Here is a 26,482-nt window from a genome sequence, read left to right as displayed (position 1 = left end):
TTAGTGTCTTTCAAGACCAATTCATAGTATGAATGTGTTGTATCAGCTAGTGCTCACTTGAATCTTTTGAGCTACCAGAATGCAACGAGGGCAGGGTCAGCCTCTTGAGCATGCTCCGGTTTAAACTGCATCTTCATAAAGGAAAATACCAATAATTAGCCATATATTACTTCACCAACTGCCATTGACTTCTGACTAAGGGCTGTGTAGAGATTGTAGGTTTGGCAAAAGCTATTTTGATCCTTATTTGGCCACCTAGACATTTTTCTCTCTAATAATCATTAGTTTAATTGAGCAGTTCTCTTCCGTCTAACGCAGAAAGAATGTTTATTCTTGTACGTGGCACTGGCCAGGTCTGCATTGTAACACTGAAACTGAACTGGATGTGGTTGTTGAGGGCAGTTAATAGTGCTGACACCCTGGAAATCCAGCAGCTCCAAGTGTTGCAAAGCTTGGAATTTGGCACAAGCTTTAGGGCTGATTTTCATTTGAACAACAGGCTTCCTTTACAAGTAGTTAATTAGGATGAGGTCACTCCAAGCTTGTGTGACAAACACTGAAAAATTTCGTGTTGTGAGTTAAGAAGCAATACTGGTGGAATTAGAATAGCTTGGCCTGTACTGTGTGTTACAGGTAATGACAGTCTGCATTCTCGCAAGATTTAATGAGATTTCGTGAAATACTGTCATTACCTCAAGGCCTTTTCTGAGGCTAGTGGAGGATTTTATGCCCTGACTTTCCAAGATCTTGCAAGACTAAACTGCCAGTGCCAAACTACCTATTCCCCTCTCCTTTGCCTGGAGAAATGCACATTCCTCTGTGTGCATGTCCTTTTCAATCTTCATTACAGTTTCTCCGAGCTGACTGTTTTTGACAAGCTTCTGCCTTCCTTGCAAGTATATATGTGTCTGGGTGGCAAGATACTGTAATTGATGTAAAAAAGTAGGAGTTTACAAGTTTTGAAGATTTTTTTGGCTTTAAATCAAAGAAATTTAAATGGGACCTTGGTTTAATCTGTGACACAGAGTCAGTTTATATCCATGAAATGTTCTTTCTGGGGGAAGCTGGGACTGCATTGCTGGACAGTACCAGGTGTTGTCAAGAGGAAAAGGGCAAATTGTCTGTTAGGAACATTCAAGTCTTTGCTATTTTGTCTTGTTAACTCTGGAAGGAATAAATAGACATGGTGCTGGGCTTTAGACATGGGCGGCATAATGTGTTCTTCATGGAGGACGGTGATCCACTTTAAGCAGCTTTGTGGAATGAGGACGTGTGACTATTAATTGTGAATTTTCATACATCCTTCTGATTATATTGTCCTGAAGCTTTTCTTCCCATCCTGTGCTTTCTGAGCACTTCTGGAAGCGTTGCAAAGTATCTGCTTTTGCAAACAGAAAAAGCAGTCTTCTTTTTCCTGTCTGCTTTGTGACACCTGCGTGAAAGGAAACAGGTGGAACTTCCTCTGAGCTAAGTCAGAAGGGTGGATGCAGTGGTTTTGTAAGACGGGGATAAGGGGCTGGGTGAAGCAGGTGTGGGCAGGTACCAACCTTGAAGGCAGAGCCAGCACAAAACAACAGTACACGGCATAGGTGGCTTTTTCTCAAGTGGTCTCACTGGCAAGTTTGGCCTCTTCTCCTGGTAGTACAGTGAGAAGTTTCTGACCTGGAGCAAAATACAACCCCCAAATCTAATTTATCTCATTTCCTCAGCAGGTGTTGCTCATCTGTATTGGAAGAGTGATGTCTGGAGCAATCAGGCTGTTTTTAACTTACCGCCATAAGGTTTCTTTCTTTTCCACACTTGTGCGTAGTTCAGGTTATGGATAAAAAAATGTGCAAGAACATTCTGAGTAGTTATATTAATAGTTTATTGCTGACAATTAGAATATGGTCACAAAGAGACTCTGTTAATTGATGGCAAATTCAAACCAGGAGCTTAATACAGTGAAATTTGATAAAAGAGTTGAACTATTTCTACATGGAAGGTGTTTTATTTTTCTAGACAAGAGGACCAAAAAAAACTAGTTAAAGACTAAATAATTAAGCACTGTGAAAGCAGAAGACTCGATCGTATTGCAGTGAAAGAGGTCACCAATTTTTGTGGAAAGTTTTTTGCTGTCGTCGCTGTCTCTATGGAGAGGAGAATGTCTTGCCATGTTATTGCTGAAACAGGAGGTTGATTCCATCACATTATGCAGGTGCTACTGCAATGGTTGCAAATCCCTTAACATGTGAAAATTTGTCACAAGAGAAGTCTACTTGCAGCTGTAAGGGCCCAGGCCTGCGAGGTGTGAATTCAAAATAGATTTTTGATCTCTCCCTCGGTGCCAGTTGTGCCAGACTGGGGGGAAAAAACAAATCAATTAATTCAGGCTTGCATTGTCTTTCCTTGAGATTCCCAAAAAGGAGAACTGCACGATACCAAGAGCACCAACAGTGACTTGAGAAACAGCCTTGGTTTTTGAGAATTTCTTAGGGTTTGAGGCTTTATGTAGACTAAGAATTGAGAAAAGATAGTACTGTCTTCATTTACTCTTGAATAGGTTGATAGAAATGAGAAGTACTACACCCTGCCTCTGTGTCAGGGCTGGGTACAAGTTTGCATAGTCAATACAAACTCAGAATCAGAAAACACTGGTGTCTAAGTTCATTGCTCTGTCTGATGCCTGGTTGGTTCGTATCCATTTTGGTAATAATATGATTTTTCTAATGGCCAAGGTGCTTAGTACTGTGTCTCCTTTTTGTCTAAATTTGCTGAGTCTTTCACTGGAACAATGTTTTCCATATTTTTATCGATTATTATGTCCAAATATTTCCAGTGCCACAGCAAGTCAGGCTGTTTTATAACAAAACAAGCTTTAGGGAATATGGACTATTCAGTGCTGAGTTAACTCATAAAGCAGCAGCGTCCAGAGGAAAAGAAAAAAGCAATAGAATATTTTGCCTTTATGTTTTGAAAGGGCATGATTTTCTCCTACTTTATAGCAGAACAGAGCAGCTTCTCATTTGGGCTGAAATGAAGGGAATTATGGCAGTGTCTTATTTATTTGCTTTAGCTCAGACTTATCTTTGTAGTATTAGGGCCCTGTATATAAAAACAGAAACACAAAGCCAAGCTGTAGAAGAAATATCAGAGAGGCGAAATAATTTGATACGCCCATCTGCTTTTGTAGGAAGGAAGGAAGGATGTTTGCAGTTTTTAGTTGTTGAAGTTAAGTTCCTATGTGGGAAAAAACCCCATGATTGAGAAATCATCATATCTCAATATATATTTGGTGGCATTTTTATGTTCATAAATAGAAAATGTGAAAATGACGCTTCAGCTGTGATGTTTTCGTATTGAGAAGCTAGACCTTGGGTAAATGCTGCAGGTTTCACTTACTTTATCTTGACCTGTTGGTTCATCAGGGTCACCAGCAGCACACAGCGGCTCACGGGCTCGGGGAGGGGGTTGGCGTAGGAGATCTCTAGGGTGACAGCTCTGTTCACCACAGCCTGCCGAGGAATCTAAAGGACAGGGACACAGTTCTGATCATGCACTGTTTCACAGTTTTCTGGAGTCAGACTTCAGGTGAAATGTAAGCAGAGGATCTCATATTTGAGGATGCATTTGTAGGAGCCGTGACATTTAGCTGACAGTTCACATGCCTTTCCTAATACTTGAAGCTGGATTTGGATTAGCTAAATAGTGCTGTCAAGCTGTATGCAGTATTTTGAGCACAATTTCAGTGAAAAAGAGCCCTGGCTATACAGACACATATCATTAAACATCTCATCTTTGTTTGCTGAGTGGCTTTTGTTTGGTTGGTTTTTCTTTTTGCACATCATTGATGAGGATTAAAGTGTTAAAACAATATAAACTGGCCCTCACATTATTAGAATTAAGGGTTTAAGTCTGTATTTTGGGAGTTGGTTAAGTGGTTTAAAGGCAACACAAGCTCCCGATAACTAGAACACAGATGAAATGACAGCAAGTTCTGTGAACATAAAGCAGTGGCCTGTGACTGGGAAAGACAGAAGGTAACAGAGCTGTTCTGAAGAACAAGGGGCGGATTCAGGCAAATAATCAAAACTGGTCTCCTGAATGCTTGCTTTCTCACTTTAAGCAGGCAGAATTTTACAGCAACATCTGAAATTGCAGCTTAAATGAATGCCTTTATCCCCCAATTCTCATATTAAGATCTGAGCTCCAGAATGACTCTTTAGTTCTTTCTGTCTGTTCAGGACATCAGGGAGATAATAGTTTACCTTAATGATAATGTTTGTGTCCTCTAAAATGATTGTCTTCTCCACCAGCAACTTCACCCCATGCATGTGCATGACTTCACACAAAGCGGTGACTTGGATCCTTTTGTCCGTAGTCAGATATTTTCCATAATAAGAATAAGGGATATTTAACCGGATATGTTTCCCTGGAATAAAGACGTGTATTTTTGAACCATTAAATTCTCAAAGAATTCTAAAGAAAAAAAGAGTTATTGTGAGGGTTTTTGAAATTATTGAAGAGAACAGAAGACAGTTGGAATGTTTATATTTCTTCCTTATAAGACTGGTGGTGCATTTCTCTCTTCTGGTGACCCTTTTCTACTTTAACCTATTTAACCCTTGCAGGTTTGAATGGAAGGCTTTGCCCTGAAACTGAAAGAATCTGCTCATCTGCATTTCACTGGATTCATGTCCCTTTGTATTTCTTATAATTAGAGGTATACCCATTTTTATCTGTTCTCTCCTTTTGTTCCTATTCGTTTTACCTCAGTCAACAAGAAAGTTTGGGTCAGGATTCACAGAGATCCTTTTCAAGTGACCTGGTCAGCTGTTTATTGTTGTAGTCCTACAACTTTCCTGCTGCGTATGGAAAAAACTTGTTGTCATTGCAGCCCCTGAGGATGAAAAAGGATCACTAATAGCACTAATAGCCTTGACTCTTTGAAAGAGAGACAGAGAGTTTCATTGTAATTTTAACCTTTGTCCTAGTTAATATCTATTAAAGTGTTGCCTGATGAGTGCTAGAAAGCACGTGTCAGACTTTTTGTTACTCGTTAAAAGAGTAAGATGTGTTCATATACAGGTAATCAACACAGACAGACACACATATATATATATAGCGTTGCTTCTGGAGCCATAATGTAAATGTAACCTGCTGTATAACACTTCATGCAATCTTCAATTCCTGGTTGAACTAGCAAAAGTTTTCAGAGAGAGAAAAAAGATGATGTAAAATTTCATCATGAACAATGCTGTTAAGAGGTGGAACAAGCAACTGCACTACAGGTGTGATATAGATATGATACTGATGTTTCTACTTTCCACTTGCCTTCATGTGGCTAAGAACAGGGCCAAATTGGCTCCTCGGGGACATTGAAATTACCTTGCTTAGGACCGAGATCCACAGAAGTGGTTGCCTTCAGGATCTCTGTCACTGCTCTCCTTGTGTAGAGGACGGTTGACGCACTCATGTCCACCTTCACGGTCTTCTGGTCAGAAGACAAGTTATTGAGGATTAAGATTAGGGAAACGTCTTTGCCAAACACTGGAGGTTCAGCCAGCTTGAACTTCCCAGAGATCCCGGGGTTTCTAAGTATCTCTGAAGATCTTTCAGCTGGAGATTCTGTGTGTCCTGCTGTGATGTTGGATCCAAGTATCTTGGCCAAGGCCTTTTTATAAACTCGTCTTTCCTCAGGAGAACCTGTTCAAGGGAGAGAACCAAGTAAAACTCATAGTTTTGTTGCCGTTGCACTTTCTCTTTGTAAATGTTTTCAGAACAATACAGGGTGTCAGCTCCGCATCACCCAGAAATATGAAGTACCTAAAAGTTTTCCATATTTTTATTAGGCTTCTGTTAAGGTTTTTCACAGGAAAGTAATAAAAATATTGTAATAAGGTGAATCAGTCACTAAAATTAAATATGATGCATATGTATTTGTTTAGGATGCAAGATTTCTTTTTCGTTGCTCAGAACATGCATTAGTGCAATAGGCATTACTTTGCTAATCTGATGATAACCAGCCTATATATTAAATATGGTTGCACTAAAGCCTGCAGGAGTGAATTGTTGAATTGTGGCCACTGATTCTGGGTGGCAAACTTTAAAAAAAAAAAGCGAAATACATCTTCCTCCTTTTCTTTTTTTTTTGTTTTTTAAGACTTTGAGCCACAAACATTAAGCAAACTACTGGAACCCTATGAAGTCTGGAACCCTAAACTGAAGGGGAAAAAATAAGATGGAAAGACCTAGGTACCAAGTTTTTGAGGAAAGAGAAAGGTATTCCTGCAAATGCCTGGCTGTGCAGTTCTCAACCTTCGCTGCTTTGTTTTCTGAAGTACAGATGAACAGCACTTAGTCCCTTTCCTGTTTCCTGGCAGTTTTGTTTCCAGAATCAAACAATGTGGGGCCTGAGTCCACCGGGAGCACAAGCACTGGATGGCTGGGTAGCTGATGGGTGTCAGAGCAGAGAACAGGAGAGCGTAACTCAGTGAATTCACACAGTCAAGGAGGGAGACTAATTAGTCACTGCTCTTGGGAATGGGATGTAATGGGGCCTTCAAAAGAAAAGATGAGGAGCTGGAATGGACACAGCAAGAAAGAATTTATTTGCTGAGCGAGACCGAGCATGAGGTCATATGGGAGATGGATTTCTAGTGTTAGAGGACTGGAGTTTAAGGTTTTGGATTAGTGGTTTGATTGTTCTCCCACTCCCTCTGCCAGATATGCCAGACAACTAGCACTTATTAATCTGTATAACTTCTCTGTGCACAGTTTGTGATACATGATGGACTCGGTTTGAAGATGTTTTGGTATGACAGCTTGAGGGTTTGTCTGCCTTGGGTAGTAAAACATATTTCATAGCCTGTTTTTTTGTATATATTACATTTTGTACTTTGGTGCAAGGAACTAAAGTATATTTGGTATTGTGTCTTAATAAGGAAACTGCTAAATACATAAACCCAGAAATATAACACTCATTCTGAAGGAAGGGGAGAGATGCTCAAACAAAACGGGTTACCCATCCTAGCTTCCTAGCACCAAAAATTCAGTAGGAGATAATTGTGATAGCAAGGAGATAATTTGTGAGAATGCCTTTACCTTCTGGATATTTGTAATTATAGGTGACATCCACACGGGAATTACTGCCCACAGCCTTGGTGCTGATAAACCTGCCAATTATTTCAGTATCACAATAAACTCTTTTCTTAGTTCCATTACTGTATACAATCCATCTGTTGCAATCGGCATTCACCTCTGTGTACACAAATAAGGTGTCATAATCCAGGTTTACATCGCCTTCTTTGATGGCTACGACAGATGCAGGGCCACATTGAAATAATCCTAAAACATAGGGAAAAAGCGCCGAACTTCATTAGTCATGCTCAGTTTGAAGGACTGTTAAGTCGTGCTAAGAACTCGTACTTTTACCTTTGCTTTGTTCTTGTGGAGTTGCATCTAAAACCTGCCATCCATTGTATGAGCTTCCCAGGTCTGGACGAACGAACCAGCTTTCATTCCAGACGTGATAATCCCTGAAGACAAAGAACAATGTCTAGAAAGCCTAATAATACAGAGTCGTACCAACTTCCAATTTGAAAGGAGCAGGGAAATTTGTTTTTTAAAGATTCTCCTGAGATGTGACACTTGCTGTCTAGTTGCAGCAACTCACCACCCCTTTCAAAGGTTAAATTTACTGCCTGCTTCTGAGGTGTTGACCTCATGGCAGGGAGGGAGAGAATACAAATGGCTTGCTTTGGGAGCAGTGTGAACTGTTAGTGAACGATTTAAGCCTCAAGTATAGGCAACACTGGTGATTGCGTTCGGTAACCCTCAAATATGGGAAATGCTTTGTTTAAACAGAAATTTAAATTGCTATACTGGATCAGATAAAATGCACATAAAGTCCAACAGTGTGCAGCAGCAGATGTTTAGAAAAAGAGAGAACAGCACGTGAATAGAACGACCCTTCCCTGATATGCTCTACGATTTCTTGCAACCAGAGAATTAGAGACTTTCTGAATTAGACGTTACAGTGAGACCACTGGGTTTAGTAGTCATTAGTCATCTTATTTGCTATTAATCTCTTTTGTCCTGTTTAAAAAACTCTTTATAGATTTGTTTTCAACAGCATCCAGTGGTAATGAGTTCCACAAACACCGAAAGGGTAGCACAAAAGACTGCTAAAATGTAAGTCATGTGGGGACCCAGAAAAGATCTGCTGGCTGAACTTGGTTCAGAGGCTGGTGTTTTTAAGGAAGGTAAGAAGTGAAAGACTTCCCGTATCCTTCAACCACATACACTCAGTAAGGGGAAGCAGGCTAAATAAAGATGACACTTTCAGCGAAGCCCGTTGTGCACAGATTCTCTGAGCTGTGACAGACCCGTGGGCCTGGTTAGTTCACTCTCTGAAAAGTGAAGTGGCTGCAGAGCGAAGATTTTAAAACTGGGGGGCAACTGAAGTATAAAACGCTATTATTTAAAGAATATAATGTTTCTTTGGCTGCTCAAATTGGGGGCTTGATTGATGATCATGGATCATTTGCAGTTTACAACACTTGACTGCAACGTCCAATAACCAAGTCTGAAGGCTGTTGGGATTGTTTCCTCTTTTTCAGCTCCAACAAAGGGAAGATCTAGCTAAAGAAGTGCTGGAAAACCTCTTAGGTAGGCTCCCAGCTGCCTGGGGAGGGCGACAGGCCAAGCTGAGAAACTCTGATGTGCGATCACAGAAAGTTATGGCAGCAGTAAGCAAGTTAAGTGCATGGAAGGTACATGGCTGCATTATCGGGAACAGACTGGTTAGGTGTCAGTAATTAAAAGAACCTTGGGAACCGGAACATTGTCAGTGGAAAAATACTCTTTAAAGAAAGTTGCAACTTGTTTGAGGTCAGGGACTACAAGAAATTTGGCTGGTTGGTTGTTTGAAGTAACTATTACCTCAAAACCGCGAGGAATGTTTTCTTTCCAAATGGATGCCTGGTGTATTAATGTAGATATTTGTATTACATTTTGGCCACTCAGCTGCTTTTGTACTACTAGTGTTCATATTTTTAAGCCTCATAAATCCTCTTTCTAATTATTGGTGAGATGCAAAAGATTATATTTACCATGTGGAATCCTTGCCGATATTCAGACTCTTTCCAGAGCTGTCATAGTACTTATCAATGCTCAGGTTTCTGTCCACATCATGAGCAGAGTTAAAATTTGAAACCAAACGAGTTGGAATCCCCAAGCACCTCAGAACTGTAATATATGTTAAAAAAAAAACAAACAAATAAAACTCATCAACAACAACCAGACACAAACAAAAAACACACACAGCTTTAGTTCAGTGATTACAAATATCCGAGAAACAAAGCTAAGCGTCTATTTTGAGATTCTTCAGCATTTGCAGTCTTCAGAGCACTGTTCCTCTCGTAGAATTAATTGCTTTGTACATTGGGTAAAACCAGAGGTGACAAATGCCTCAATTTCACCACAGTCCTCTATTCTTAAAGCTTACCTGTACACATCACGCCTGCAAAAACCCAGCACTGGCCGTACTGAACAGGCTTGTAGTTGTCCTGGCGCCATTTCTGGAGGATCACCACGCTGCTGTCCCACCTGGATGGATTCTCATGTGAATGGAAGCTTCCTTCCCACTTTCCCAGGAGAACTCCATTATCGTTATCATTTCCGTTGATCTAAAAAAAAGGCCAATGGACAGAATGCACAAAATCAATTGTGTGTAATACACTATATCTAGTTAACCCTATTGCTTAAGGTGCAGGTAGGTGGCTGTGTCTTGGTGGTGTCACCAATGCTTCCTGCTTAAGCACATGCAATTCAGATGAAGTTGTCCATTTCTTACCATAGAACTGATTACTCGGCCCACATATTTAGGATCTCCTCTTCGGGATACATCAATGGCTGGGTCCTGACGATAGTACAGGCTCAGATCAAGCATGGTGAGACAGACGTTTAGAAGGTGATCTTGAAACTGTGATGAGACAAATTTTTAAGAAAATAGAATTTCACAAACAGAGTTAGAGAAGATTCTACTGCAGTTCCTCCTTTCTAAGTTATCCCAGCCTAAAGGTGATAGGGACAGTGAGGCACCAGGCCAGTAGTGTGCGGTTCAGACGGCAATATTGGCTGAAGACAGGGCTAACTAAATAAAGCAAAATGCTGGCAGGATTCCTTTTGGCATTAGAAAGTGATGATTGCAGTAAAACTAGAACTGCCAAGCTTGTTGTAACTGCAGTTATTGAATTATCTTGAGTTAGATCCCTGGAAACATTCAGGATCGGGTTGGGTGGGGCTCTGAGCACCTGACCTAATTAAAGATGTCCCTGCTTATTGGAGGGAGGTTGGACGAGCTGATCTTTAAAGGTCCTTCTAACACAAACCATTCTATGATTCTATGTGAATGCCAGTTCTAGCCCATTGGAACAGCATTTCAAAAATAAGGGGGGTGCTGGAACCACACAAGTATCTTGTCACTTGTACTGTGGGTGCTTTGGTCACAGATGTCCTGTGAGTTTCAGGCACACGTAGAAGTCAGTTCCAGCTAAGCCACCTCTTGCACCAAAGGCCTATTGGGCACACAGTGAGGAAACCACGAGTAAGGCTAGCCAGGTTTGTTCAGTTTTCATATAAACAGACATACCTATCAGAGAGACAAATACTAATAAGAGAAAATGCTATTGGAGCCCAAATGAGTTCTTATGACTTACTTGTCCATAGTACCATCCTCTTGCTTCAATGTACTTTGCATTGCCCACGAAGATTATTCCATTTTCATTTAGCACATATTCTTGTCTCTCATTTTCATTAGCCATGTAGACATCATCACCTGAAAACAAGTTGGACGTGCTTGTACACTTAAAGCTGAGAACACTAGTAACCTTTCAAAAACATTTGTATCTTGATTTACCAAGGGGAACTCCACTGTTTGGAAAATGTGTTGTTGCAGCTCCCTGAACATGTACAGTTTAGGGAAAGCGCCTGATATTTTATATAGCCTGGGGGTAAAAGGGGAGAAAAATCAATGCTATCACAGAATATTAGGGATTGGAAGGGACCTCGAAAGATCATCTAGTCCTATGTTACTTCAATGTTTTTTCCTTAATTTTTGTACAGCCTTTGTGTAGTATCTAAATGTCACCCATTTGTAGCCTGTACTTTTGTGAAGAAGATGGAGAAAAGTCCAGAAAAGTCTCCAGGTTTGAGACAAATACATTAACGACTTAATAAACTTGTTGTTTTGTTACGATTATGGTATTTCCTGTGTCCAAATTCTGTGTTTATTTCAGATATCCAACCTGTTGTGCTGGGTCGGCCGAGATAGGGTTAATGTCCAAGGGAAGCAGCGGGGGAAAGGCACAGCCGGGACAGCTGAGCCAAAACCGGCCAGAGGGGTTCGGTCGCACATCAGGTCGCGCTCCGGCTGCCTTCGGTTCTTTCCGGGCACGCTCGGTTCTCTCCGAACCCTCTCGGTGCTTTCCGACATCGCTCGGTTATTTCCGGCACCGCTCGGTTATTTCCGATCCTCTCGGTGCTTTCCGGCACCGCTCGGTTATTTCCGAGCCTCTTGGTGCCTTCCGGCACTGATCGGTTCTTTCCGGCACCACTCGGTTCTTTCCGGCACCGCTCGGCTCTTGCCGGGCCGCACGTTCGGTGCGCTCGGGTGCCGTGCGATGAAGGCTGAGAATCAATCTCTCGCTTTGCATTTTGTTGTTTTATTTCTCTTTTTGCTGTTTCGTTGGACTGCTCTTATCCCTACAGACGGCTCGTTAACTTATCCTGGTAACTCTACATCGCTGTACGCTTGCTTCAAGTTCTGAGAAGTACTTGCACTTACCTGTCAGCCCTTTTCTACAGAAAAAAAGTGATCTGCTCAGTCCTGAAGAAAGTCTGTGATATCACCCCATATAGCACATTTCGTTAGGACAAAAGGGGGGTGGGAGCAGCGGTAGCAGCTTTTTAATGTAGTAAAAGCAGATCTCTGAAGAGATAGCCAAAATTGCTGCTGGTGACCCAAAGAGAGGTAGCTTGAGGGAGTAAGCTCACTGTGCAGGTATGAAAGCAAATAGGTCAGTTACATTGAAGAGCAAAGGTGTTGGTACCTACCTGGGCACCAAGGGTTGAAGAGTAACACAAACTGCCCCAAGAATCTGGAGATGATCTTGTTCCCTGAGGTTACCTGGAGGATGAGATTGTATCGTCCGATGACAGCGTTGGCTGGGCTGGATATTGTAAAGTTTGTATAGCCGGACTCGGAGGGTCCTTGTGTAGCGCTCCAGCCACTTGCCCCCACCTCCGAGAGGTTAAATACAGCCCTCGTACGATGGGATTCTGAGGGGGATGGTCCTGCCAGAAAGAAGAGTTAATTGCTTTCCATTCCAGTGTGTGGTTTTGATATTAACCTCATGCTTAATGACCACGTTAAGGGGGGAAGCGTTAAAAATACATGAAGAAAAATTCCCTCTCTAAATAGAATAAGGGGAGAACTGCAACGGATAAAGAATACAATTCTATGGGAACGTGGATTAAGCTAAGAGGGAGCATTACCTATTTCAGTGACAAATGCCAGGTGCTCTCCAGCCTGCTGTGGTCTGTTGAAGTACAGGGTAATAGTGAAAGCTTGTCCTCGCCTCACAGTCAGCTCGGTGCTGGTATACCTGTCAGTATGGTGTGTGCTTGCATTTACCGATGGTTGCCAGCTGATATGTGTTGGTGTCAGATCTGTAAAACAGAAGAAAAGACATGAGGAAGCACCCAGCATGGAAAGAAGTAGTTTGCTGTTAAGTGGCATGATGAAGTTCCTAAGAGCAGTTATCTTTTGGCAGAGGAAAGACAACTAAAAACCAGGTGCCCCATTGAAGTGATTAAGTCTAGTGATGAAGAATAGAAATTTTTGCTTGCCTTTTGTTGCAGGGCTGTCATACACTGAGGATTTAAATATATTCCTATGCAATGCTGGATGCTGTTTTATCACTGGACAGGTGTCATTTAATTGTCAGCACCAAATAAAGTGGCCTGTAGCCCCTCTACATTTTCAACATATATATATATATTTAGGATCCCAGAAATGGCTATTAAGACATCTTTTCCTGCTTACATCCTGATGCCATTTGGCCTAGAGTAGGGAAAGATGCTTAGTGAGAGATCATGTGTCTTATATGAAAGAACAAGAGGTATTTCAGGACACAAATTGGAGCTTTTGACAAAGAAATCAGTCTGGCTGAATTTGACTTGATTGAAAGTGACAACTGGACCACTGGGATTCCTGTTCTAATAGGCACTGTCCTCATGTCCTAGAAGAATTCTGATGACTTACAGTGTGCTTGGAGTTCTCTGATGTCAAGTGACCTCCTGCACACACACTGTTATTATGGTCTGAGGTTTAAAACCCATAAAGTGGCTCTTGCCACCTCGAATACTAAACTACCTATTTAGCAAGCAGATGCGTATGTGGTCTTTGCAAGGTTGTTTTTCCCTTCTATAGTTCATGTTTATCGCCACACAAACTTGAGCAATGACAGTGTCTTTGGGAGCTCTGAGAGGTGCCGTCCTGTGTGGTTGTATCTGCCCGGGGAGGCTCCGCAGGGCACACCCCGAGCGTTGTGTTCCAAGCCTTGGCAAATGCTCAGGGCAAGTGTGTTGGTGAAGATCGTTCCAAATCACTTTCATTAATGCTGGTATCATAAATACAATGAGGTTGGGGGGAAGTGAGTGGGGGACGGGATTGAGGGACATGACCACCACCATTAACAGTAATTCAAAAGAAAATAATAACAACAACAACAACAAAAGAGTGGGATGGAAAGGATGGACTAAGGCCTATGACACCATGCACTGTTATAGTAGGGATCTTCAGACAAGCTTCTGTATAGCATAGCAATAAGATACTAAGTCAGATCTGAAAGAGTACAGCTGCATATTAAACTACTATTTATATACAACCTTTGAAGAAAAAAATAAAATATGACTTATGCAAAAAGGTGCCATAATTAAATTAAAGGAAGAAGAAATTGTTTGTTTGTAGTTTAAGACCACAAAGAAGTACTGTGAGTAAGCATTGAGAATCTTTAGCATGAATATACGGGACAACAGTGAACCGCAGTAGGCTGCTGCTTTCCCTGCAAAACAACATTTTAAGAGCTGGTTTGAAGGTGTTTGTTTCATCACCAAATGACAGAGAACCGTGCTTTGCAATTGCCCAGTTCAATAATCATCTTCATTTTAAACTTCAAAAAGCAGAGATATTGTCATTACTGTTTTCCTTTGGTAGGCCTTTAATGCATCTTCGAATTCCCATCTTTAGGCTCCATGCTCACAGCTCCATTAGGTTGGATTACATTAATTTTGTTAATACAAAGCATAACACATCTCTGAAATAGCATTTTAAAACATTTAGAAAAGGGTTTAGGTGCAGTTCTGCATGGTGCCTTTTGAAATAACGGGAATTTTACTTTTCCTCCCTATTCCCCCCACCAAGTGTCCTCTGCTGTGCTCAGAAGTTAATCTCAAACAGGCCTTAATAACAACAACAATAAATCTTCAAAATTGAAGTGCAAGAACAAACTACAATATAAACTTTCCTTCAGATAAGAAATCTGAGCAGATACCTACAGGGCACGTATCTCAAGGCAACAGTCCTGAATAAAGTGCCTGCTGAAGGGAAGCAAATGACACGCAGAACTCACCTGCCATTCCCTCAGCTTATAAGAACTGCATACACCTTCTACTTTCTTCTTCAGGGATGTCCAGGTCACACTAATCACAACAAGAAAAAACTCAGCAATCTTTATGTGCTGTCAGCTGAAATTTGAAAGAAGGGAGAGGTACTTAGCAGTTGTTATTAGTACCTGTAGACTTGTCAAACGAATTTACTAGTTCCCATAATGTACGTGTGTCTGATGCTAGTGTTCCTACTCGACGTGGGTGTAATTATGGGAGGAGATACCAAAATTACTTACTCAGAGGAAATGGGTACTCTTGAATCCCAAGAGAAGAAGAACTTCCTACAAAGGAAAATAGGTGTGCCGTGAATAATCTGTCTTTAAGTATGAGGAAGTGGGGAGGGTGGTGGGATGTAAAAGCCTTATGAAGGAAAAAGGAGCATTTCCTGATTACTTAACTTCCAGATTGGTCAGTGTCACTTCTGGCTTGGTTTAACAACTGTGAGTTGTTTTACAAGGTTTTTTGAGTCTCAAATTATCTCCAATGCCCTCGACTTATGTGAAATTATAAACTCCCACCAGAAACAAGTGTCTGTTTACCTGTTATGTTAGCAGCTCCACACTCCTATTTCAGCAAAAGTTTTATTAAAAAAAACCAAACCAAACTGTTAACCACACGTAGTTTTTATCAGAGCAAACTCTAAGCCAGTCCACCACTAGTCATGTTTTAATACTCAGTAAAGACTTAAAAAATAAATTAGTCTGAATTTTATGTTACGAAGAAAAATAAAAACTGAAAAAAGAGAAATTACACTTCAACAGCTGTTTCTGAGGTAGATGCCCCATCCCTGGAGACAGCCCAGGCCAGGCTGAGCAACCTGGTCTGGGTGACAACGTCCCTGCTCATGGCAGGGGCTGGACTAGATGGCTTTTAAAGGTCCCTTCCCACCCAAACTATTCTATGATTTTACAAAAAAACAGGCTTCTTGCATCTTTTTGAGAAACTTTGTTTTGATACCACAAAGACTAAAAGAGTACTTACACGACATTCATGCTAGCCCTGTCCTGAAAGAGAAACACTAGAACTTTTCATGCTTGGCAGCAGTATATCTGGTATGGTATATCTCCACTTACATTGTAATTCAAAGGTCCTTCCTCCTCTTGGAAGTTTCCGGGATGTTCAGGCTGTCAAAACTTGTTCCGGCAATCACCTCAAATGGATTTGGCTGCTGTTCAGAGCCACTTTAGTTGGTCTTTTTCTCTTTTCCTTAAATCATATTCCTTGGAAACCATAAGAGCCACAAGCCTCTGATGTTACCTGATCTTCACACACAACCCTAGTGACAAACCGCATCAACCAGTTCTTAAGTTCAGGCATTCAGTACTTATAGTGATTGCTTCAGACGTTACACGTTGCTCCCTCTGGAGTATGACTACTTCTTTTCTTCTTCTTCGCTACTCCCATAAGTAATTACATCTCAGCACACTTTTTCCATGTCGGCTGCAATCACCTTCTTCACGCGTGTGTAACACACCCGCAGTGGTGCTCACCAAGCCTCCAGAACCTCTCTCTCAGACTGGCCTACATCCTAAGCTGGCACCCGCCAGTCCACACCTTCACCACAGCAAAGCATCGGCCGCTGCTTTTGTAATCCCTTTGGAATGAAGCAGTATGGTTCCTGAGTGACTAATGACTTTACATTGTCGCGGGTGTTTTTCCTAGCTCAGTTCTACCCACTCATTGTCCAAAATGATTCCAAATATTTTGTTCCTCCTTTTCCCTTGCTTCAGAGACTTGCAGTGCAGTGTGCTAACTTTTGGAGGAAAGCATGCTTTTATTTCATTCATCTGCTTAATAATTTTGCCTGTTGTTCAATTACTGCACTATCCTATCCTCAGGGTAACCCTGTTGCACTTTACACTTATACTGTTGCTGCTCTTTACTAGAAAGAGATAAGTATAACTTCCACAAAAAATGGTGCAGAATTCCTTTTGTGAGTCTGTTTCCAAGTAGGGACACATTTAATTAAACATATTAACTTCCTGTGAAGTGTTGCAGGGGAAGGGTGTTGCCTTGGTTTTAATTCCCTTAGAGGTGCAATTTACTAGCTTCTCTCACTTATGTTCCTGCAATTCGCTTGAATTTAGTGTAGTCTGGTTGTTTTCATGCGTACATGAGATGTAAAAAGAAGTCATTAAGGGCATATCCACATTCTAAATCCAAGGCTATGCTTGAGCTTCTATTGTTTGGTCTCCGTGATAAGAGCTTTTGGCTCTTGAAACCCTTGAGGAACATCAGGAGAAGAAGAGAGGATTCCACCATGGGCTACTTGTATGGCCTGTCTGTAGTCTGTCTCATTATATGTCCAGTATGGTCTTGTACTGCAACACCACGACTGGCAATGAAAAAATAGGTGGCTGCGAGCGCCCTCCCAAAGCAATTTTGCACACTACAAAGACAAAAGGAGTTTATAGCCCCTGAGTTTGGGCTGCTCATGTAACAGCGAGGAGTCCATGGGGCAGGTCACAGGTACCCTGTGCTGGAAGTGGGGGCACAGATCTGACTCCAGGCACTTGTTAAGATTTTAACGTCTTCCTGGCCCAGCTGTCCAAAGTACAGTACATCAGTAGCTTGACTTTCCATTCACTTCGTCTACACCGATCATTTTCAGTCAGTGAAGATGGAGCTGGGAAAGGTGTGAGGAGCACCTGGATCCTAAACCTCTACTTTAGTTGAAGACCTGGCTTCTGCCAGCTCTATCAGCAACCTCTGCGTCTCCCAGGGCTCCCCAGAGGATCTGTTTTAATGCGTGTGGATGACAGCATTGCCTAATTCTGCTTTTTCATATCTGGGCATCTGTGAGAGCAGGACTAGTCTGGCATGCTGGTTTTTTAATATTATTATTATTTTTTTTTTTTAAACAGAGATTTTAATTTATTGTCTCTGGAGTTAAAGGGTGAACTGGCCTGCATGAATAATTTCTGTTTGCTGCTGCTAGTACTAAAATTTGCCAAAAGCAGCTTTTAATGGTAAGTCAACCCCATTATTTTTGAAGGGTCTGTGATGTGGGTAGAGATATAAAAATTCCCAGGAAAAGGCATATCAAGTGCTGTACTAACCTTCCATAACTTTGACTGTGTTATTTTAAAGGAACTTTGCCTCCCTATGCACCATTTATCTAGGAATGTAAAAATCCAAGAACTATCACAAAAGCCATTCACATTAGCAGCCTGCTTGTGAATTTTAATTAACAGGAAATGCCACTTACACATTGAAATTAAACTTCCAGAATATTTCTGCTTTACTCCTTTCATATTCCTTGTCCCATCTGGGATCAACATCCACACGTTCTCCTGAGACACTTGGAGGAAAATCATCCTGGTTTATTTACAGTAGGAAAGCATTTTGTAGTATTTTTTTTAATGCCAGAAGCATTCGTGTTGCTTTACAAACTGTTCACACAGAAGAGCTGCTACAGGAGCCTTCACAGCGCTGAGTGATTGTGTGGCTGTGCAGAGCCTGTTTGCACCCAGCAGCGATGCTGCAAGTTTAGCAGAGACAGATTCCTGAAACAAATGTAAGTGCAGTATGATAGGGGAAATTCAGCTATTGCAGGTTGGATAGCCTTGGTTCCCTTATTGCATTTATGGCTCATCAGTCACCGAAAGGATATTTCTATAGTAGAAACTTAAGAAGACATGACCTGGCTCTGTATCACTGTAAGTTGTTGCTTTGCATGGGATTTTAACAAGCAAAGAATCACCACTAATGGGCTAATAGTTCCTACACCCTTAATTTATTGAATTGGCAGAATAACGTGGTTGACAGGTGCTAATGGTATTGCCATGGAGAAATGTCTTCAGCCTTTAATCATCCTGTTTTTAGCCTTCCATTCATTACCCAGTCATTTTCTTAAGCTGTATGGTACGTGTATCCCCTGCTCTACCTGTGACACAGGAGTTTCTCAAGAAAGCAAAGCCCTTTTATACCAGCCAGGAGCTGGGCCACAAGATCCCCAGGGACACAGGGTGGGAAAAGGCACCTCAGAGCATCCCTAGGGACCACAGCGATGCATCGCCAGCCTGCCGTTCCTGCTTCGCTTCCTCAGCTTTCCTTAACAGTCTCCCACCCCCAGGCTTCTCGAGTTGCTGAGCTGAACACAGACCTTGAGGATCTGACCACAAGATGTCACAGTTTCCTCGCTGAGATGGACCGTCCTGCCCGTGTCCTGCTCCCCAGCCTTCACCACGTTCTTCCTCGTGTAGCTGTATAAACACAAACGCTTTTAATTGAGGCGAGGGTGTGGGATTTTGTTGTGATGGTGGAGTTTGTTTTGTTCTGTTTTGTTTTTTTTTGGCAAAGCAAGCTTGTTCATTGTGTCCTGGGCGAAGTCAGGCATTGATGGTTCTAGGTCACTTAGAGGTTATCAGTTCAGGGTATAAAATAGAAGTTATCCTAGATTTAGGGTAGTCCAGCCTGCAGAGGTAAATTTTGAGTTAAAGCAGAGGAAAAAACTAGTTTGATTTTGCATACAAACACTTCTTGGTGCTGCCTGGAGACACTGGTCAAGCACAGCTCCCCCACAGGCTTCGCAGGTGATGCAGCAGGCTCAGGAAACACTCATCACCATGGTGTAGACTCGAGGTTTTTATGTTCTTTATAATCTATTGCTAACATTTTTTGCTGCCTGGGAAGATATCTGCTTAGCCTGGATGGGGTCCTGGGGGCTGATGAAATCAGCTCAGAAATACAGTGAGAAAGAAGTTTAATCTCAGAATAGTGACTGAGGAGAACCTGATGAGTTTTTCAGAATACAGCTATGGGCCTTTTGGGGTGGTCCTTTATAGCCTGCAAATTGAATTCAAGACCTAATTCATGGCCTGTGCAAGCAATTGCTATGGATGCTCCAAACAATTGGCACTTTCTTTCATGCCCGCCTGGCTGGTGCCTGTTCCTGGCTGGAGCCAGAGTTTCTCATTCAGTGTCTGTGCCCTCTGCACCAGCTCCAGGGCACCAGGAGGAAACCTTTGCTCTACCAGCCATGTGGGGGAAAAAAAACCCTCTAGCAATAAAGCAGAGTTGTTGAGTGGAGCAGAAAGGACGGAAAGGACCTTTTCTGGTACCTGTGGGAAGAGCTGCGGAAGCGGACGGATGTTTGCTCTGCCCACTCGTGCTCGTGATTGCTTGTCCTCTGACAACATTGCTGCCGTGGGGTCTGGCCATGTCCCCTGGGGAAGGTGCTGCTGTCCCACTGCTTGCTGCAGAGCAGAGCACCGTGTGCTCCAACCCCAGGGGTGGCCAGGACAGGACTGACCTCCAGCCCTTCGCTCTCTCCTGCCCAGGGGACCGTGAGAACATCCTGGGGGCCCCGGTGTTCCCACCAGCTGAAGAGTTCAGCTCAGCTCAGCACGGGACAGCAGGTCCCTGTAAGGAATGGGCTCAGCGGCAGCTGGGTGAGCTCTGTCACCTATACCCACAAGCAGTGGTTTAGCAAAGGAGCAGGTTTGGTGGCAGCCAGGGAAATCTCCTGTAATGTACGAGCTCAGTGCAAGCGGGTAGGCAGTGGTGATACACATTTCTTGTGTGCCAGCTGCTTGGGGGTTCCTCTTCTTGAGAAACATAACTGAAGAGCAAGCACCACAGGCTGGTCCTCTTCTCCTATTGAGTGGGTTTGGTGGCTGGATCCCTGTGCCCTGCACAGCCTGAGGGTCAGGCGAGTCGGTCCCATGGGGACCACATGTGCTGGGAGCTTCTCAGCAGTTTGGGAATCCTGCCTGTGGCAGGGCTTTCTTTGCAATGGATTTGCTGGCTGTAGGGAATTTGGAAAGGTTCAAGTTTGAAGCTTTATCTTCTTCTGCTAGAACTATGAGATGAGCCTTTAAGCAGTTTGCGAACCCTGCACACAAGCTCATGGTTTCAGCAGCGAGCAGCAGCCTGCCAGAAAAGATGAACAATTATCAGCACATGGTTTACTGGATCCTACTGTGCCCTTTGTGCCATGACTGACGTCTGAAAGAGGAAAGACTTCTCTCTGAAAGAAATCCCAGCCTTGCTGCTTGCTGGTGGGCAGTGGAAGGAGAAGTCAGCTGGGATGAAACAGCTGATTTCCCCACAAGGGATGGTGACACCCCATGTTCCATGTGATGTTTGTTCCATCTTTGTCAGTCCGTATGTCATTGACTCATTTTTTTCAGCTATTTGTCATTAAAATAAGCCTTCCCTGACACAACAGTAAGATGAGAAGTGTAAATCCCGAACAGTGCTTTGCATCCCAGCTCTGTCCTGTAGTGGGGTTGTTCATCAGGCTTCACTTCACAGGTTTGGCCACTCGCTTCAGGAGTTGCCAGCATTGCTGATGTGAATTGCCTTAAAACATCCTCTTTATTTTGAATCCTGGGTCTCTGGTGCCAGCTGCCTTGGTTTCCTATCCTGCATCTCTCAGCAACTGCATCCAGGATCCTCTCAGAGAGCAAGACAGCACTGGAGCATGGAGGGCTTTCAAGCAAGACTGGGGCACCTCTCTGCCGCTGGGTATGTAGAGTCTGCTTTAATCCTCCTCCTCTGTCCGATAGCTGTTGAGTGGCCTTTTTCCACTGAAAACCCCACTTTGCTGCTCAAAATTCTCCCTCAAAGGATAACTGATTCTGCTGTCAGGCAAGGGGAGATGGGAATTGCCTGGCTGCGTTTCATCCCAAGAGAGGCTCCTTCTCCACACCAGGTTTTCTGGTCTCTGGAGAGCCACTCCAGATGTGAGGCCTGAGAAATGATACTCCTTCCCAAACGTTTGTTTTCATTAGGCATTTAAATAGCTTTATGGGACATTTCATCCTGTTTGCAGTGGCCAAATTCTTATCCTTGGAGATTTCCTCTGGCACTGGATCTTCAGTGTGAAACTTTTTACTCTGATCAGTTTTGTATTTGTCACCCTTAAACCTGCAGATTTTTTGTTTAGTCTCCTCTCAAGAGGCAGGGAGAGCAGAAACTCCCACTCTACCTCCTCTTATCCATTGAACTCTTTTGTAATTACAGAGCTAGCCTAACAATTTCCACAGCAGCCAGGACCCTTCTCTTTCTCCCTTCAGCATCCTTGAAATAACCACTAAAGCCACTGCCAACAAGTTGACCCCTCTGAATGCCTTTATTCTGATTTTTATAGAATAATACAATGCTTTCCTGTGCTCACATTAGAGGAGGAGCAGTCGCATTTTATTTGGTATTTGATCTTTCAAGAAATGTCTTGAACTTCCCGTCCTGCACGCTTCCAGGGGAGAACTGAGTCCCAGCTACTCAGCTTAGCACAGAAGTAGAGTGAGACCAGAGGTGCCTAGAGAAGGACAGTATAGAGACCCATGAGTGATCATCTTGAGAAAACCCCCTAATGAGTGCATTTCAGTGCTTCCTCTGCTAACACACAAGTACTTATTTTTTGTACAGGTTGAGAGCCCGTGTCTACTGTGAAGACTTTCTGTTCCCAAAGGTGTGTAGGACCGTGGCAGACCTCTGGTCAATTTACTCCAAGCCTGTCCCAGCAAACAGCAGAGAGCTGTGGACCTTGTTCCTGCAGAGCTGCTGCATCGCGGCGGTCATAGGAGGACTCTTTTACAACTGGATGTTTGCTTCCCTGGAGTATTCCTGGCATCTCTCTGTTGCAATGACCATCTCCTTCAGCCTGCTCCTTCTCCTGACCCTTTTCTTGGTGCATCCTGCCCGTTGTGTCTTCAGTATGATCATGCCTATGTTAGGTACCAAACAAGGCCGGAAGCTTCTTTTGTCAACCTGCACCATGATTGTAGTGGTTAATATAACACCCAACATCATGAGCAACATTAAAACCATACTGCAGGTTATTAAGTGCATCTGTAAGAATACCTCGGAGAGTCTTTTGAACTCAACTTCTCTGCTAGGGACAGCGTCCTGGGAGTTTGGGGATGCCATCCAAGAAAATGTTAATTCCATTAACATTGGTAGTCCTATGAATGGACATTTTTGGTTTTCACTGCTTAAGAACAGCTCCTTCACTTACCAACAAATGCAGCTTGCTGGTGAAAAAATTGGGAGGGACTTTTTGGCTGTCGAGGTACTGGTCAAAGACTCCGTACGAGTAGGCAACAAGCTGGTTGCTGGCTTCTCCATGCTTTATCTCTGCTTTGAGTCTACCTGGTATTTGAAAAATTATCTCACCAACCTCCGTTTTGACAATTTTTACATCACCAAGAAGCTGGAGCTTTTAGCTGCAGACAGAAAAGCAGCTCATCTGCTGGTGGGCCCATCCAAGAACCTCATTCGGCCAACAGGCTTGAAGTTGTCCCGGGAAGAAGTGATGCTGTGCCTCGTGCAAGCCATGCTCCTCACCGTGGCCCTGATGCTGATGCTGGTGGTCATGGCCATGGACCACTTTGCATTCAGCGTGGCAGACACCGCGGTGAGAAAGGCGGCTCAGTTCTCCGTGGTGCCCGTCACACTCGGCATCAAATACAGGGTAAGTGCTGGGGTCCCCTCTCCTTCCCTGCACGGGGACCCCACTGTGTATTACATCGCGGGAGTCAGCAGTGGGGACTGCAGTGGGGATTGCAGTCTTTGTAGCCTTATTTACACAATCCTGACTTCCCTCCCCAGAGAAAAAGCTCTGCTCGCTGGCTGTGTTGTCACCCTGTGCAATCCTTTTCACAACACTCCCCAGTTTCAGGTTCCATCTGTCTTAATATCCGTTATCTGGACTAGTTTGTGTTTAGTTCTTTAGCTTTCCTTTTCTAACATGCAGCCTGTCTCCCTCCCCAGCCCCAGAGTTCCGTAGAATGGATACCTGCTTATGATGAATTTACAGTAAAATAATCAGGGCTTATAAAAACCTCTAATGTTCAAATATCCAGCCACTAATACTGCTGTCTGGATTATGTCTTTCATTGTAAACTTTACAGAGCAAATACCTGTTATAGAATCATGGAATTACTTAGGTTGGAAAAGGCCTTCAAGATCACCGAGTCCAGCACTAACCGAGCACGGCCAAGTCCACCACTAAACCATGTCCACAAGGACCACATCTACATGTCCTTTAAAATACCTCCAAGGGCCAGTGACTCAACCACAAACACTCAGTGCCTGTTCATCATGCTGTTATTCTCTACCAGCCTGAAGTGTATAGGCACTTCAATGTCCTTCTTTTAATGCACCCAAACAAGCTGTAACCGTGATTACACATCGCTGAGGTTTTTGTAGTACCCAGTAGATTTTGATTTATTCATACCTCGTTTAACTTTAAACTCTCTTTATTCCAGGCTAAAATAGGGATCCTGCCCTTTCTTCCAAAACTTTTACGGCTTCCTTCTGAAGAACTACCTCTTCAGGACTTTGAAAGAAGCTACCACTACTATCTGACCTTCAGCTCTGCCCACTGCAGCATCAGCCCCCCGACACCTCCCAGCCCCTCGGTGCTGCTCGCCGTGGGGCTGCTCTTCTGCATCCTCTACACCACCGTGTTCCTGCAGACCTACGCACGCCGCCTGTGCAGGAGAATCGCGGGCTCCTTCTTTGAAAGCTGGGAGGAGAAGCGAGCGCTTTACCTCTACAAGAAGCTGTCCAGGAGGCACAAGGAGGAGCAGAACCATGTGAGAAGCTAAGGGCACTTCTGGAAATGCAGGGGATGGGACCTGTGGCAGTGGCCGGGCACGGGCTGCTGCAATGGGATCATGCATTTAATTTTCCAGAGTCAGAGAAATGTTCGGAGTCTGGGGAAAATATTTGTGCAAAAAAAAAAAGGTGGAATGTCACATTTTCAATTCATTTGAGAAAAATGGGATAAATTTATTTCCTTTTTATTTCCCCCTGTTTTTAATCTAGAAGGTCTTAAGTCATCTCTTCCAGGAATGGTGGAAGATAGCTCGTATGACTTGGAGGATATCCACAGCATTGGGCAAGGCTGACTGGGAAATATGTGGGAGTCAGGGTGTCGGGGTGGGGGAAGAGCTCATTTACCTCCCCCACCACATCCATAGTGGAGGAAGTACTCAAGTACACACTTCCTTTGTTTCTCGGTGATCCTTTCAGGCAGCAACAAAGGAAACTCATTTGAGTCGATTAATTAAGTTTTCATGAAGTTTTTCTTTCAGGTTTCATGCACAGAAACCTGGGTACACTGGATAAATTTAGGTTTTAGAAGATAGTTTATTCACCTAAGAAAGTGTCATTTCAGACCACTGAAATAAATCCGAGGCCAATATGACAGTGAGACGCATATCCTGGGCATGAGCAGTGGTGCCTGAACCAAGAGCTGGTTTTACATGTAAGTTTGTTTCAAAATCAGAAACGATTGTATTGTATCCAAGATGCAAAAAATCCATCACTGGAGCAGCATCTGAAACACGTTACCTTTGAAAGCGATTGGACATCTCTGTAAGGGCAAGAGCCAAATGAGAGGGAGCTAAATCAGTGCCAGCTTAAAACCAAAGCAACTTCGCAGCTTCATTTCTTCAAAACATCTCTATTATTTTCCTCCCTTCTTCCATTAGAGTCTTCATTAAGGTAATTATTTGACATGATGCACTTCAATGAGATTAAATTACAGAAGTGAAGTGGCAACTGCAGCCAGATGCACTGAATTGTCTCAGCTCCCGAGGTGCTCAAACCAAAGCAGGTCTGGATTATTTTTGTTTTAAACATCTATCTAACAAAACCCTGGTGCACACATCTCCCCAGGTTTCTTAATTCCCCGCTGTTCTGATGATTAATCCAGGAACCTTCCTGCCTCTACAGCAACGAGGGGGCTTTGTCATGAAGTTTTTGTAGAAAATGCCCTGTGTTGTTCTGTTTGGGGAAAGTGAAAAGATTTCCACATGCTCATTAAGTAGCCAAAATGATCTGGAGCCAGGGGTTAAAATAGCTGGGAGGAGAACAGAGGCGTCACTTCAGCCAGGAAACCATTCCAACAGCATGTTGCCTTCCAACAAGCACATCTCTCAAAAATGTTTTTCCTTGGGAAGACTCATCTGTTTGTCAAGAGATGTGCATTAATCTTTGAGATATCTATATATCTATATATAGATATAGATATTTTTTTAATGGACAGTAACATTTCAGGAACCCCCTCTAGCAACATCTAATTCCTCTCCTTACCTTCTGAGGGGGTTCTTCAGAGAAGATTGGGGCACAGCAAGAGGAGGCTGAGATGGCCAAGTGCTGGGGACCAGCATGGGACTGGCTTTGCTTTAGAGATGGGCCCTCCAGGTTCATATGGGGGTTCAGAGTTGATGAGACCACAAAGATGGACCAAGAGGACTAAATACCACCCTGAGTGTCCCTTTGCATCCTTCAGACAGGCACTGCCCATCTCGCAGCCAGGGCAGCTGAGCAACGTGTGGGGCAGCTCCTGAAACATCCCTTTTCACCCTCAAAAATCCTATTTATTAGGAAAAACTGACCCCAGTCCAGAGCAGTTCTCCCTGTCTTTTGTAGAGTTTTTTTCTGCTCCCACTAGATTTTAACCACTAAAGACTAATACCGGGAACTTTGCACTTCTAGACTGTAAAATTCAGCATCAGACAAGCCTTGATTAGCCTAATTACATCTGCTTGAAAAGATAATAATCAGTGTGAGGTACTGCTGCTCTGCCGCTGCCCCCAGAGTGTCAGCCCTCCTAAACCCTTCATGAAGCGGAGATGTGCTCCCATTTCCATATTGCAGAAGAGACTAAGGACAAGATTTTATAAAGTTCTTCAGTGGGTATCGCACTCGTTTCAGTGGGTTCAGTGACAGAGAACCGTGAGCAGCAGAGCCCTTGTTGCCTGCCTGCATCTGGAGGTCAATTCTCCTGCCCTCGTTTGGATATCTGCCACAG

At 43.2% G+C, this 26,482-nt stretch overlaps 2 protein-coding genes across 4 annotated transcripts; one reads left to right on the top strand and one right to left on the bottom strand.

Moving 5' to 3' along the window:
• Positions 1-1,850: 1,850 nt before the first annotated feature.
• Positions 1,851-16,270, bottom strand: LOC102085908 (protein-glutamine gamma-glutamyltransferase 6). 3 transcript variants are annotated; one of them, XM_065032013.1, is made up of 15 exons: positions 15,786-16,270; positions 14,949-14,993; positions 14,676-14,745; positions 12,538-12,711; positions 12,097-12,336; positions 10,701-10,819; positions 9,836-9,964; positions 9,488-9,668; positions 9,093-9,228; positions 7,414-7,517; positions 7,084-7,326; positions 5,368-5,685; positions 4,248-4,411; positions 3,382-3,506; positions 1,851-2,340 (listed from the first exon to the last, which is right to left on the bottom strand). In XM_065032013.1, exons 3-15 carry the CDS (start codon positions 14,680-14,682, stop codon positions 2,190-2,192), a joined length of 2,091 nt encoding a protein of 696 aa, XP_064888085.1. In that variant the 5' UTR covers positions 14,683-14,745; positions 14,949-14,993; positions 15,786-16,270; the 3' UTR covers positions 1,851-2,189. The 3 variants fall into 3 exon arrangements, with proteins under 3 accessions (XP_064888085.1, XP_005499704.2, XP_021137509.2); XM_005499647.3 differs by having other exon boundaries at positions 14,676-14,790; positions 15,786-16,269; XM_021281834.2 differs by lacking the exon at positions 14,949-14,993 and having other exon boundaries at positions 14,676-14,790; positions 15,786-16,269.
• Positions 16,271-18,391: 2,121 nt separating this feature from the next.
• OCSTAMP (osteoclast stimulatory transmembrane protein) lies at positions 18,392-24,456 on the top strand. Its single transcript, XM_005499646.3, has 3 exons — positions 18,392-21,183; positions 22,087-23,131; positions 23,928-24,456. The coding sequence occupies exons 1-3, from the start codon at positions 21,140-21,142 to the stop codon at positions 24,267-24,269; spliced, it is 1,431 nt and encodes a 476-aa protein (XP_005499703.1). The 5' UTR covers positions 18,392-21,139; the 3' UTR covers positions 24,270-24,456.
• Positions 24,457-26,482: the final 2,026 nt, after the last annotated feature.

The sequence above is a fragment of the Columba livia genome, chromosome 16 (genome assembly GCF_036013475.1).
Source record: "Columba livia isolate bColLiv1 breed racing homer chromosome 16, bColLiv1.pat.W.v2, whole genome shotgun sequence".
Lineage (NCBI taxonomy): Eukaryota > Metazoa > Chordata > Aves > Columbiformes > Columbidae > Columba > Columba livia.
Note: the sequence above shows the minus strand (reverse complement) of the source record. Positions and strands in the feature narration are given on the sequence as shown.